We start from the raw sequence: 12,336 nt of genomic DNA, 5'->3' as shown, positions 1-12,336 counted from the left end.
CATCTTGAAAAGATTAATATATTTTACTGTGAGACTCTTATTTGATCCCATGGCTGCTAGCTGTCTGGTGGAGTTACGGTTGTCCCTATGGGTATGAGAGGATGAATAGATGGCTGGTGGGTGAAGGATAAACCAGAAGAGGAGTCTGGCATGGAGATCAGACTCTTAGTGATTGCATTCATGTATTTATTTTAACTAAGTAAGTATTTTAATTTGAGAATGTTTACATGCACAAGTTTTATACCTTTTTTTTCTAAAAGTGGGAGGAAAGTGATATTCTGGCAGAGGAGTACGTGAAACTGTTGGACAATTCATAGAGCTGGAGCTTTGCAGGAAAATGGATGCTAATTAAAGCATCTGGGAAGCATCTGGGAAGGGGTGCTGCATGCAGCATTAGGGCTTGTCTGCTGTGTTTTAAAAGGGACCTGATGTACTTTGTTGTGGGGGAGCTCTGGCAGTTTGCCTAACGCCTTCACTGAGAAAGAGGCATATAGTTATCATTCTATAAAAAGAGAGCTCACTATTGAGATGGTTTGCAGAATACAGGTATTGTTAATTACTGAGAGATTAGTTTGGTCCTTTTGGTTAACCCTCCGACAAAATGAGATTTTATACTAGTTGAAAGACACTGGGGAAAAACTGTCTTTTTAATATCCAGCCTTATACAATTCATCAGCTTTACAGATTAGAAGTGTGACAGCTCTTTATGTCTCCTGGTGTATTACACTGGCCATTCTACAGCTACAAACACTGACAGATATGCTTCATTTTTTATAAGGATTAGGAAATCAGTGGTTAAACTCTGTCTGCTCTTCCTCCAGCATCACATGAAGTTCCAGATTCTCAGTGGAACATCACTATAGTGCAACAGATGATCATTGCACAGTAACAGACTTTGCTCTCCCAGAGCTGTGTTTTGCACAGCATAGCAGTGACATTATTTAGCAGCTTAACTGACAAATTACCATCAGCTCTTTAAAAAAAATAGCTGTATAATTCAGATACAATACAAGATCACACATGTTCTGTCCCCCTCCCAACACGTGCATTTGCAATATGCCATGGGGATAGAGGCAAATCTGAACAATTTTTGATTCTGTGGGAAAAAAATAATCATAGTACAATTTGATTATTTTTTTCTTTCTTTTTCCCACGTCTTTATACTTACCTGTATGAACTGCTGATAATGACTTGCATTATCTCAGAATTCCCTATTTAAATTGCTATATGTAAGCCCTTGAACTGGCTCTGTACTACAGTGACCAACAACAAAGAAGTTGGCTGAAAAGTTCTTTTTTATGTCATTCAGCACAAATGCATGCTCAAAGAAAGATCTATGGTAAGATAGCATGACCACAAAGTTCTCAGATGCACAGTCTTACTGGAATTTCTTTCAGCTGACATTTTAATAGCTGTTTATCTTTTTTTCTGTCCTTCTTATATCACAACGTTGTAATGCTCTGAATCAAATTTTCAGGTGAGGTAAATACAGTGGGTCCATGAAGACATACAGTGCACTGATTAATAAAGCCCTTTGGCTTTTTATGTGCCTCATTGTCCATCTTGCCAATTAAACACTTTTAAAAAGCCTGAAGAAATATTTAGTATAGAATCATATACTTTCTCAGAATATAAGATCTAAATCTCAGGAAATGGGGCGTATGACCTGCTCTAAGCAATGTTCTGTGCATGAGGTCAGAGAGATTTAAGGGGAATGTTGGTGTTTGTTTATTTTTAATCATGAGAAAACAGCAAAGTACTTAAGTCTTGAACCAATCTTTCAAATGTTACTGGAAAAGTAGATGAAGGAACACATCCTTTCCTCGCCTTCCCCTTCCCTTTTCCCATCCCCCAGCATGAGCGCGCTGTACCCGCTGTCACAGCGAGAGCCCTTTGGTGCCTCTCAGAGTGCTGTGTCCTGTTGTCTGTGTGAGACTCTCAGCCCTTAAAACTCCTTCCCCTTTGCTGACTTCCAAGCAACGATCAGAGGATTCTTCCAGTCTAATCTGTGTAACAACCTTCACCCCTCCGACCCGGATTTAAATGCAGACTAAGTGAACTGGAAGTCTCCAGGTTCTATCACTGAATAGGTTCCTAAAGGTAAAATCTCTTATACAGGCAAAAATGCTGTAAGATAGAAGAAGCTGTAAAGAGTCTTGAGGTCACATACTGTCTTTTAAATTCATACTATAGACTAGAACTGCAGCCTATGACTCTTTTTTTCTACTGAAACATGTCTTTCTTTAAACTTGTTTTTATCTTTAAAAGTCAAGTATGAGGTGGTTACAGCATGTGATGTACCAGTTATCTGTGCCTTTTTTGTCCACGTTTTTGTGGTGATTTCCATTCTACTGAACTTTGCAAGTCTACCTCTTGAAGAAACCAACTCATATTTGCTTAGGAATTAATTCATATTTTCAAATAGTAAAAATACTGAATGAGGTTACACAAGTGCACAGTTCAATTTATGCACAAAACAAATTAAGCTAAGTGACATATTCAGAAATGAAGACATGCCTGATCCTCATATTAAAAAGCAGAGTTTCACCTCAAGATTTTACCACCCTAACACTTATTTATTTTTGGAAAAGCATCTAGAGGCTTGAGACAGGAGTTAGGATCAGTTCATGTTATCACATTTAATAAAATGAGAGTCTCTGCCTCAGGGTGTTTGCAGCTTAAGTCTATGACAGAAGGTATTGGGTTAATACGGAAAAGAGATGAGTAGAGAATAAGATAAACATGAAATTACTTTGATTTGCAAAATGAGCAAAAGTCATAGCCCAACAATCTCTAGCTAAGAGGTAAAGGTCCATTTTAATACATCTTAAGGAAGGCCATGCAATAGCTTAGTAATATTCATGCAGCTCTTAGCACTGTTTATGTAAAAGCAGAAAGTTCTTTTAAGTCTTCTGTGACCTAATTAATCAGAATCTTCCAAAGGAATGAAGTGGTCAGAATATATACACATAGCATGATAACTGCCATGTTTTGCCTTATTTTGTTTTGCTGTTCCAGTATGTTGTAGTGCCTGTACACAGTGAGGTTGAACCAAAAGATTGATTTCCTGTGGTATAAATTTGATTTTTATAAGATTAAGTGACCTTAACTTTATCTCTTATCATCAGCTGTGTTATGTCTGTAAATTGCAGGTGAATCTATTTGGAAAGTCTTCTTCTTCACTCCAAACTTTAATCCGGAAGACTCCAATGGTTGCTATGATTCTCATGTTTGTTTTTGTTATGGAAGTTTCATCACACGCCATGATCCCCCACTACTCTTCGATCTCTCCAGAGACCCTGAAGAGAAAGTACCGCTGACTCCAGAAACGGAGAGTCGTTTTTATGAAATCCTCCATGTCATATTGCAAGCAGTAGATAACCACACCAAATCATTGCACGCTGTCCCGGACCAGTTATCATGGGACAACCTTCTTTGGAAGCCGTGGCTCCAGCCGTGTTGCTCATCACTCTTTCAGTCTTGTTACTGTGACTATGAGTCAGAAGAAAATCTGCCAGAGGTGCATTTTGGATAAACGAGCTGCAGCTCTGTTTACAGAAACTGGAACAAAAATAGATATCTCAAGTCAAACCACTGCAGTACTAACCTTTATAATGAAATTACAGGGTTTTATTATGTATTATTATGTTTATGTGACTAGTTTGATAACTGTACGCAGAAAAGGAATAGATTTGTACCAGTATCTCTATCACCATGCAGCATCGATCTAAAATAATAAATAGATTGCAATCTAACACTACATGTGCCATGCAAACATAAAGAGTTGTACAGTAGGGGGTCTTGCACTCACATTGAAAATGGTATTCCCTAACAAATGCCCTTTTGCATGACACAATCTTTATTTCAGAAAGAGAGAAATCACTTCCAGTGTGTCAGTGGTGTGCTTCAGTGTGCACCAGAAGTCTCCAGATGTAGATGCTAGCCAAATTCATACAGCTCCTGCTTCCAGTCACTAATATAGACACACTTTTAGACTCTTATTTGCCAAATGAAAGATTTAGTCCAAGTGTGAACTATGAATTCCAAATTCACACTATACTATAACAGTATATTTCAGTATCTACATACCATACTTATTCTTCCACGGATGAGTGCAAGCTGCATCTTGAATACATAAAATCAAGAATCTTACTTTAAATATTTTTTGCCATCTTTTAAGCTATCCAGATAGGATCTACTATTTTCTGAGAATAAATTTGATCTTGAGTGCTTAAATTTTCCCAAAGCCAAACATAACTGTCTCTGAGTTCTTAGCAAGGCCTTGGGAAATCTACAGTACTTCAGGGCTAATTTCTGTATCCATTTTTATCTGCATCTTATTCAGTCACATTTTCTTTCCACTCTACAGCCAGGCAAACTATTTTCTTTGGCAGATTGTACAAGAAGGAGAACACATCAGCAAAATACTAAAATGATTTGATGCCTGAGTAATAGAAGATGACTTGTTCCTTGACAGAAAAAAATGGTTAATTCTAGCATTATAATGTATTAAAATCAGTTAGTTAGTATTAGCACATCCCTAATGTAAAAATGATCTTGGTTGATAATAATGCAATAGCTTCAGTCAGCCGGCATTAAGATTTTGACTCAGTTCTTGGGAGCCGTTAAAGGCTGTCCTGTAAAAATGTACTGTGATATATGATATATTCCTCTCTGAAAAATCTATGCTTGATTTGATTTTTTCTGCTGCAATTTCATTCAAAATTTCATTCTTAACTGTCTCCAAATGTCTGTCCTGGGAAGTGATGCACTCTTTCCTTGAAGTCCTATTTCTGATGTTCTACCTCATGTTTATGATTATGCATCTTTACTTAAGTATGTGCTCTGCAAGCTGTCTGCAGATGGCAAAATCGTGTGTCTGCTGAAAAAATTATACAGTTTGGATATTTCCCTGATCACCTCTCAGGACTAGCTGGAAAGCTGTCAGATGGCCATTCATTCAGCATAATTCCCTCTTTGCTTTATTTAATTACTGAATATACAACATAAGTTTAGAAATGGAGATGCCTGCAGTTTCATCACAGGTACTCTTCTGCGTTGCTCTGTGGCTGCCTCTCTACTTCAAGGCAGGATCCACACAGCCTAATTTTGTCTTTGCCGCTATTCAGACCAAGCAGCCACTGGAGCATAGTGCTGGTCCTTCTGTGCCAGCAGCCCTGCTGCCTGTAGGCACCAGGAGACCGATGTGAGCTGCACCCCAGAGGCAGCCCGAGCTGTGGTCGGGGTGCAGGTTGCCTGGGCACTGAGCTGGAGGTGGGGCTGCTTTCTCCAGATCTCACAGTTCAGGTGCAGCTTGCATAAACTTTTCAAGCAAAGAGTCCTGCTGAATCACATAGGCAAAAATACATTTGTTAATTATACAGCAGGAATTCAAATGAGGTGTTTTATGCCGTTGGATTGTTTTTTCCTCCCACAGTTGCTTGGCTGGGACTTTGACAGAGATCTCAGTGGATATTCTTAAGAACATCCCCATCTACTTCTTTTCCTTAGGAAGCTGCTACGTTACTATTATTTCTTTTCTTTCTGCAGCTGCAATAATTGTTTGTTCTGTTAGGCACAGCAGCTAGTCTGTGCCGCTTGACTAAGATATCAAAAATGGTATTTTTTCTACTCTTCTGATTTCTTCCTGGCTGACTATAGCTTATTTTTTTTAAGCCCTCCTTTGATTTTGACATCATCTCTCTATTTTCTTTTCTAAAATTGTTCTCACCCCTCAAATACTTTTTAACCTATATCTTCAGACCTACCATTTGCCTGGCATATTAATCACTATGGCTATTTTGCTGCTAATCAGTCAAAGAATAAAAATTGTTCTTTGTGAAAATACATGCTTTTTAGAACTCCTTACTCTCCTAACTTCCTACTTATTCCTACTTGAGATCTAACAAGAATCAAGAGTGCATTATGGAATCAAAGATATTAAAACACACCCAGGACACCATTAATAATATGTTCTTTCTTTTTTTTTTTCTTTTTTTCTTTTTCTTTTTCTTTTTTTTTTTTGTGGCACAAATTCATATTTATTAAAATATAATTTAATGCAGTAATTAATATTTTGAAGTAATCAATAAATCTTAACTCCATTTTTACAATTATTCCTTCAATAAAGATTCACTGAAGAATGAAATGTTTTTCTTTATTGTCTATGCACACGCTATTTCATGTAATGCCTAGAGAAATGATCCTTTACAAATACATTGCAAATGTACAGTACCTTTCAGTACTATACCTTCTGTTTTGGAGATAACATGTCAGACCATAGTAATTAAAGCACTCTTGTTTATCTGCAAAATAAAACAAGAAGCACCATATACCATTTTTATAATAGTATTGCTTGGTTTAACAGGGGAAAAGTTTTGTTTTTCACTACAGGTTATTGATGGAATATATATAAATCACAGTTTATTAACCATAAAAAGTAAAGAAAAAGTGCTGCTGTTGTACTCGGAGACTGTGACCTTCAGCCTATTGTTTAAGTAGCATCTGTATTGTAACATGGTGCCTGATTGTAGAATGCATCAGCTTAAACTGGGAGTTAAGCTTCAGAGGAAAGTGTATTCCTCTACAGGATTATTTAGCAGTATCTGGGTTTGGATTCACATCCTAATTTGTCACAGATTCCCTGTGTAACCCTGAACAAGTCATTTAATTCTCTATTTGTCAGTTCCTCATCTGTGCCCAAAGAAGGATAACAGTATTTTTCTAACTAACTATTGGGAATATTGAAAAAACAAAGAATGCTAAAAGTGATGAGCTGGTTAAGGTGAACTTCCTAGTAGACAGGTCACCCTCTGTACAAAATGTACAATGTAGGAGCTGGAAAACTAGACTATAAAAAGGTATCCTTAACTTCACATCTGCAGATAGGTTCTGTGCTTACCAGTTAGCATGTGTGGGATCAGGACCTGGAAGAGAGAGACCAGATGGCTAAAAGAAATACACTAGGGATTCAGAGAAAGATATTAATAACATTTTTCTAATTATATTTATTCTCAAAGCTTGCTTCTTTTAGCAGACATAGGTGACCACATGGAGTAATTTGAATATTTCCCCCTTTGGGACTGGAAGTCATATATTCCTGGCTTTTAAAAATGGAGATGTCTTGACTGGCCTCAGAATTAATGTGTCAAAAAAGCAAAGCAAAACAAAACAAAACAAACCCCGCACACCTCAAACAGGAAACACAGGCTTTTAGAGGTAGATGTCAGCACACTGAAATCCAACTGGAAGTGTTCAGAGAACTAAGTGAATTATGGTCCATATCCTTCACAACTCAGTGGGAATTTTTATTTGCCAGCAAGAGGTTCACCTCACTTTGTAGTAACGTGAGATCTAGTGGTTCAGATATGTAGGCAATGTATAAAATTTCACACAAGATATTAACTGATATAAGGACAAATATAAAAAGAAAGAAAAAGAAAGCCAGCCCAATTACAAGAATCCTACATTCTAATTTCATGTGTGCTAGCATATCTTATGCTACCATTTTTTTTTTTCCAGTGATCAAATGAATACTAAGTCTTTGGCATCTAATACATTTGTTAATAAAGCTGTTGCCATTAGGGACATATTGTAAACGCACATTTTTTACATACATTAAGATATTAATCCTGCAAATAAGATTGATATTTTCATCTTCTCTGTCATTTCTCTTTCCTCTGGCATGATCCTTTTGCCATTTGAAACACGCTCCAAGGAGCTCACTCTCCCCAGCTAGATGAATGGACAACGAAGTGGATGGAAAAATGGCTGAAAGGCAGAGCTCAGAGGGTTGTGATCAGTGGCGCAGAGTCTAGTCGGAGGCCTGTTGCTAGCTGGAGAATGTTGACCCCTGGGGTCAATGCTGCCTCCAGTCGTATTCAACTTACTCATCAATGACCTGGATGAAGGGACAGAGCACACCTCCAGCAAGTTTGCTGATCGTTCAAAACTAGGGGGGATAACTGATGCCCTGGAGGGCTGTGCTGCCTTCCAGGAACTCAACAGGTAGGAGAGCTGGTCAGAGAGGAACCTCATGAAGTTCAACAAGCCAAGTGCAGAGTCCTGCACCTAGGGAGGAATAAACCCATGCATAGTAGAGCCTGAGGGCTGGCCTGCTGGAAAGCATCTCTGCAGAGAAGGACCTGGGAGTGCTGGTGGATGACAAGTTGACCATGAGCTAGCAGTGTGCCCTTGTAGCCAAAAAGGCGAATGGTATCCTGAGGTGCATTAGGAAGAGCATTGCCAGTACGTAGGGGGAAGTGATCCTGCCCCTCTACTCAGCCTTGGAGAAGCCACATCTATAGTGTTGTGTCCTATTCTGGGCTCCCCAATACAAGAGAGACATGGAGGGAGTCCATGTAGGGCTATGAAGATGATCAGTTCTGGAGCATGTCTCTTACGAGGAAAGGCTGTGAGAGCTGGAACTGTTTAGCCTAGAGAAGAGAAAACTGACAGAGGGTCTTATTAATGTGTATAAATATCTGATAAGAGGGTGTAGAGACTCTTTTCAGGGGTGCCCAGCAACAAGACAAGAGGCAATGAGCACAAACAGAAAGTTCCATCTGAATATAAGGTTTTTTGCAATAAGGGTTGCTGAGCACTGGAACAGTCCACACAACCAAAGATGTTGTGGAGTCTCCTTTCTTGGAGATATTCGAAAGGCATCTGGACACAATCCTGGGCAACATGCTATAGGTAACCCTGCTTGAGCATGTTGTTTGGACTAGATGATCTCCAGAGGTCCCTTCTAACCTAAACAATTCTGTTTATTCTGTGATTCTGTGAGTCCTGGACACTTCTGAGAGATCATATGTCTTTTTAAAAACATTTTACTATTCTTTCTAGTTTTTGTTCTTAATTTATATTAAAAACAACAAGAATCTGCCTAAAACTTAACATATACAGCAGTCAAGGGGTGCTACAAATTGTGTTTAAGACTACTCAGGACAGCTTGAATCTGCTAGTTCAGTACTGAAAACAGTGAGCTTGCATCAGCAAAAGCTTCAGTAGCTCAAGGATTCTTATGCATATAGGAAGGTGCTGAATTCCAGGCTCCCACTGAAGTTTTCACTATCCTAGCCAGGAAGATAAAAATTAGCTTAATTACGCTATGGTCAAAATTTTCAGTTTTGAAGACCTTGGATGATCTGTATCATAGGTGTTGCAATGATTACACAGCATCTTCTAAATAGTTTAAAAAAATGGAGTCATACTCCATTAATACTAATCATGCTAGATTAGTGTATGTTAATATTAATCTCATCTGCAAAGGAATGGTGCCTCGTGTGTTTTCTTTGAAAAGGGAAACTGTGTTGAAAGAAAAGATTCAGCATATATAGCATATATAACTCTCCAATGCTATTATTAAATAATAAAACCTTTTTATGTAATATATTATCACATCTGATTCATGTAAAAAATATTGTGAAGTAGTTGAAATTATAAGATAGAACACTTTATTATGACACTTTTTTAAACCAAATTCGATATGAAGTCGCTTTGGGTAACAATATTTATTACAATATATTAGGATCAAAGCATCTCAAAAGCCTTACGGACTCAAACTGGGCTGCAGGAGAATAATTTTGGTTTGATGTGATCTTCATTGTTTGTTAACAAAACCCTCCTCCCCAAATCCCACCTTTAAAAATGGATTGCCTGGAGAAAGAGAGATAAAAAGGTTACTAGACGTTTGTGTTATATGTAAGAACTTCTTTCATATTATTTTCTTGTCTTTCTCTTCTGTGTAATTCTCCTCCCCTCAAAAAAGACAAAATAATCAGGTTTAGGAAAGTATGCCAATTGGTCTGTAACTGGCAATCCTACGGTATCTTATGTAATACATTTTGAAGCAATTGATTGCCACTGTCTGCATACCTGCTTAACCTGCAGGGTATTGTTATAATACCAGTTTTAGATCCTAACATTTCACTGATACATATGAAAAACACAGTTATCCAGTGACATCTCATCACTCAGTAGGCTTTTTTTTAAAAAATGTATTATTCTGCAAAAGAATCGGCTTGGTGCTCCAGCCTTCTCTCCCATGAAACTTGTAAAAATAAAGGGAAATCCTCTTTGATACTAAGATTTATGCTGCTGAATGACAGCCCTCTTTGATTATCTTTCAACAAAATTCAGTTGTGAGAGGCCATCCCTAGCAGCTAGATGGCATTCTGCCCTTTCTGAAAATTAATGACAATGACAGAAGTGTTTTGCTGGAGCTCAGGCATCTGCATTCATTAATGTGCACTGTATGAAAGCTGCAGATACTTATTTTGCCCATCAGCTTTTAAGCACTCAGTGTCAGACTATGTAAAGTCTTCATAGTTTTTTAAAATTTTCGCACAGCTGTGATTCTCCTCTTTGCTATCCAGACCCATGTTGGGGAATGTACTTTCTTTTAAAAAGCTTGGCTTGGGAGATTTATAGAAGATTGTTATATGGACGCAAACCCTTTTTGGGGTGAAAGGAGGTTGTTACATGATCAGATCAAGGTGACTGTCCATTAAGATGTGAACTCTGGCCTTAATCTGTAAGAGTGAGGTAGAAAGGCAACTGTGCAGTAGGGGCCTCCTGAGGCATCTGATCAGTGCCCTAGTTCCTATTATGTCTTGAAGGCAATGCAAAGTGGAGCAGAATTTTTACTATTCACTGAAATCTTGCTATCAGTAAATCGCTTCTGTTAGTGTGGGGAGAGTTGTAAGGCAACAGCCCTCTAACATACACTGTGGCTTAAATGGTCCCTGCCCTTTTTACCTAATTGATTCTTAGAGTAAGTACTAAAACTTTTCCTGAAAGGGGCCTTTGTAGTTATGTTATTATGTTACTTTGACAAAGCAGAAGGGATAAATAATCATGAAAGAGATATAATAATGATATTTTGCAGAGGACCCAGAGTATGCTTATGAACCGGTGCCTTGGGTATGCTTTTCAGCTCCTAACACAAGTTGCGGGCCCCAGTCACAATTTTATTCCATGCTGCTATGCCTTGCTATGCTAGGGGAAAAAGCACAGAGTCCGTGCACCAGAGGGGAGCTGTAACACATCCTGATGTGGTGCCCAATCTGAAAAACATGAAGATTGTAGAGCTCATCACAGAATGCATCTGTAAGCCGGTTTAGAAGAGGCAGGAGGCTGAGGGATGAAGTCAAGTTTTGTGAAAATGTACGGGTTTGGAGGTCGGGAATGGGAAAAAAATCACTCTCCATCTGTTGAAACCATGCTGCTGAGTGGCAGACAATTTATATTCCAGAGAGCAAGGAAGAGGTGAGATTCCCTAGCGGTAAGGGCATTTACCTGGGTTGTGATGATAGCTTTGTTACAAAACTTCAGGACTGATTAAGTATTTTTAATCAAAGTACACTGGTTGCCTCTGGAGCAGAGCGAGACATAACCCTCTGACTACAAAGTAATTTTCTGTCTCTGTTACTCACTCCTTGACCCAATGAATCTATGTTTCTTTACTGCAGAACAGCAGAGCTTGCAGGGGCAGGGCAAAGAGCGCTTTTGTGCTTCTCCTTGCCCACCCTCTTCTCACACCCTACCAGTTGCTTCCAGGTGTTGTGTTTTAATTGCCTGTCACATTCAGAAAAATGTCAAGGAGGAGATGCACAGAGGAATCATTGTCCTGATCCCAAGATTTGAAAGAAAATGGTATTTGTGCAGGAAGAACCTCATTCTAGTAGTGTGTCAGGAATATTCTAAAAATAGGATCAGAGTCCTCAGATGTTGTTGGCACAACCTGGTCCCTAGCTCCAGAAGAATTTAGAAAGGGGTCAATGATTGTAGAGTTACGGTTCCAGGGCTGAGATTTATCTTAAGTTTAGACGTGTGAAGTAGACAGCTAGAGCTGAGCTAGCCTCCATTTCTACCTAGGAGAGAGAAAATCAAGATGTGTCTAGTCTATCTTGTATGTCTATTAAAGACGAGATGAATCATGCCTAAGAATGATTTTTTTTTATATATATACATATATAGACAGAGAAAGGAGGCATAGGATAACCAGCATAACTAGAGTAAGCCTCAAGAAATCTGCATTTAGGCAGCTGAATCCCACTTCTGTCTCCTGGTATCTTTAAAATCAAAAAGTAATGAAATTTAAATTTATGAAATTTAAATTCTTCTAACAGTATCTGAATGTAGGTCTTCACAATCAGAATTTTGCAACAAAATGCCTAAATTTCACTCAAATCTCCTTTTAAGAGCCTAAATGTTTTTGTTTGAGTGTTTGCTTTTGGCTATGACCTTTATTTTTTTTTTGTCTCCACCATGCTGTGCAAATCAGTGAGGAAAGATCCTATCAAATGTATTTAAAAGAAGTATCATCATTAT

At 38.3% G+C, this 12,336-nt stretch overlaps 1 protein-coding gene across 9 annotated transcripts in view; it reads left to right on the top strand.

The window, feature by feature from the left end:
- Positions 1–6,090, top strand: part of STS (steroid sulfatase) — a 108,229-nt gene extending 102,139 nt beyond the window's left edge. For 8 of the 9 annotated variants that reach the window (XM_062601393.1, XM_062601353.1, XM_062601374.1 and 5 more), the window contains one exon: positions 3,153–6,090. In XM_062601393.1, the coding sequence (XP_062457377.1) occupies positions 3,153–3,535 (383 nt within the window). In that variant the 3' untranslated portion in view covers positions 3,536–6,090. The remainder of the gene's footprint in view (positions 1–3,152) is intronic. The other variant, XM_062601399.1, reaches the window with a different exon arrangement.
- Positions 6,091–12,336: the final 6,246 nt, after the last annotated feature.

Source organism: Rhea pennata, chromosome 1, assembly GCF_028389875.1.
Source record: "Rhea pennata isolate bPtePen1 chromosome 1, bPtePen1.pri, whole genome shotgun sequence".
NCBI lineage: Eukaryota > Metazoa > Chordata > Aves > Rheiformes > Rheidae > Rhea > Rhea pennata.
Note: the sequence above shows the minus strand (reverse complement) of the source record. Positions and strands in the feature narration are given on the sequence as shown.